Source organism: Penaeus monodon, chromosome 29 (genome assembly GCF_015228065.2).
Source record: "Penaeus monodon isolate SGIC_2016 chromosome 29, NSTDA_Pmon_1, whole genome shotgun sequence".
NCBI classification, from domain to species: domain Eukaryota; kingdom Metazoa; phylum Arthropoda; class Malacostraca; order Decapoda; family Penaeidae; genus Penaeus; species Penaeus monodon.
The window spans coordinates 13,424,870-13,426,156 of NC_051414.1; the positions used below are offsets into that span (position 1 = coordinate 13,424,870).

The following is a 1,287-nucleotide window of genomic DNA, read 5'->3' on the forward strand; positions in this document are numbered from 1 at the left end:
ATATAAAGGTGTAGATCTAAAGTCATATTTCTAAATGTATACATTCATCTACATAATCCATATATCTACCTATTACCAAATATATATGTCTTATGCACCCCTATATAGTCCATCATTAATGCACACAAGGTACAGTGGTACAATCTATGGAGGCCTGGTTTCTTAACATCACTGTTTACATATTTTTATCCTCTTAAATATAATATATATATGACATACTTAGAATAGAGACCTGATTATACTTTAATACTTGATTTACCAAGGATATGTTGTTATTTGATAATTCTGAGAATTTTTAAAACTTACATTACTACAGCACAAGGCAACTGTTTCTCATATATCCAGTAACGATCTATTGTTTTTGTCAGTAAATGTACCACTGGCATAAAGCATCAAGGTTCAAGTCACAATGACCTGTCTCCAATATAAAATCTCTTCATTACATTACTTTTGCACTCTCCCTTAATTGAAGGCCTACAATCCTGTACTAATATTTCTTATCTATCTGTTTATTCATTAATTTTCCTATTTCTATTTTCATCTATTTATTCTTTTTCTAACCCTGGTGCCAGGCATCTGAAACCCTATTACCTTTCCAAATCTCAATTTTCTTAAGGCAGGAAGCTACATTAGCTGCAAAATAAGTGGGGTAACTAATATATCTTATCCTCCAGCATTATGAATTGAAAAAAGCCTGAGAAAAATGATGAGAAATGTTCTAAAATGTGACCTGTCTACAGAAATGTAAAAAAAAAAAAGGGTGAGAAAAAATATATATAAGACAGTAAATACATTAATATTTGTCTTGCTTTTCATGATCCTGCTATTAGGGACTTTAGGTAGAGCAGATTCTTATGTTTATGGGAAAGAGTATGTCTAAAAATAAACACGATTTTTAAGTTTTTAAATTTCTAAAACCATTTACAGCACCTACCAGATCTTACAGAAACCAAAATAGTCTTAAACACAATCTTTTCAAAGGCTATGTAACAGAATTATCTTTCACGTGCTCCTGACAAGATCTGATGCTCTATTATGACTTCAGAAAAATATTTAGATTACACTGTTCTATTAGCATATAAATGCTTGTAGACATTCTACACTATGTCTTACCTCATCTGGACAAATAATCAACTTGAAGGTGAGAAGATCATCAGGGTCTGGAAATTCTGTGTCACAGGTCTTAGGCAAAGTCAGCTCATTGATATCTGGGGAAACAAATAAAAATCAAAGAATTAACAGCTAGATATAAAGTGAAAATTTATTTGTCTGCATGAGTGCAAGTAT

The 1,287-nt window shown here is 31.3% G+C and overlaps 1 protein-coding gene across 1 annotated transcript in view; it reads right to left on the minus strand.

The window, feature by feature from the left end:
• The window catches only part of LOC119591642 (NEDD8-conjugating enzyme Ubc12-like), a gene marked incomplete at its 3' end in the record, with an annotated part of 8,566 nt that overhangs the window by 570 nt on the left and 6,709 nt on the right, over positions 1-1,287 (minus strand). The window contains 1 exon segment of the mRNA XM_037940397.1: positions 1,114-1,208. Within this exon segment, the coding sequence (XP_037796325.1) occupies positions 1,114-1,208 (95 nt within the window).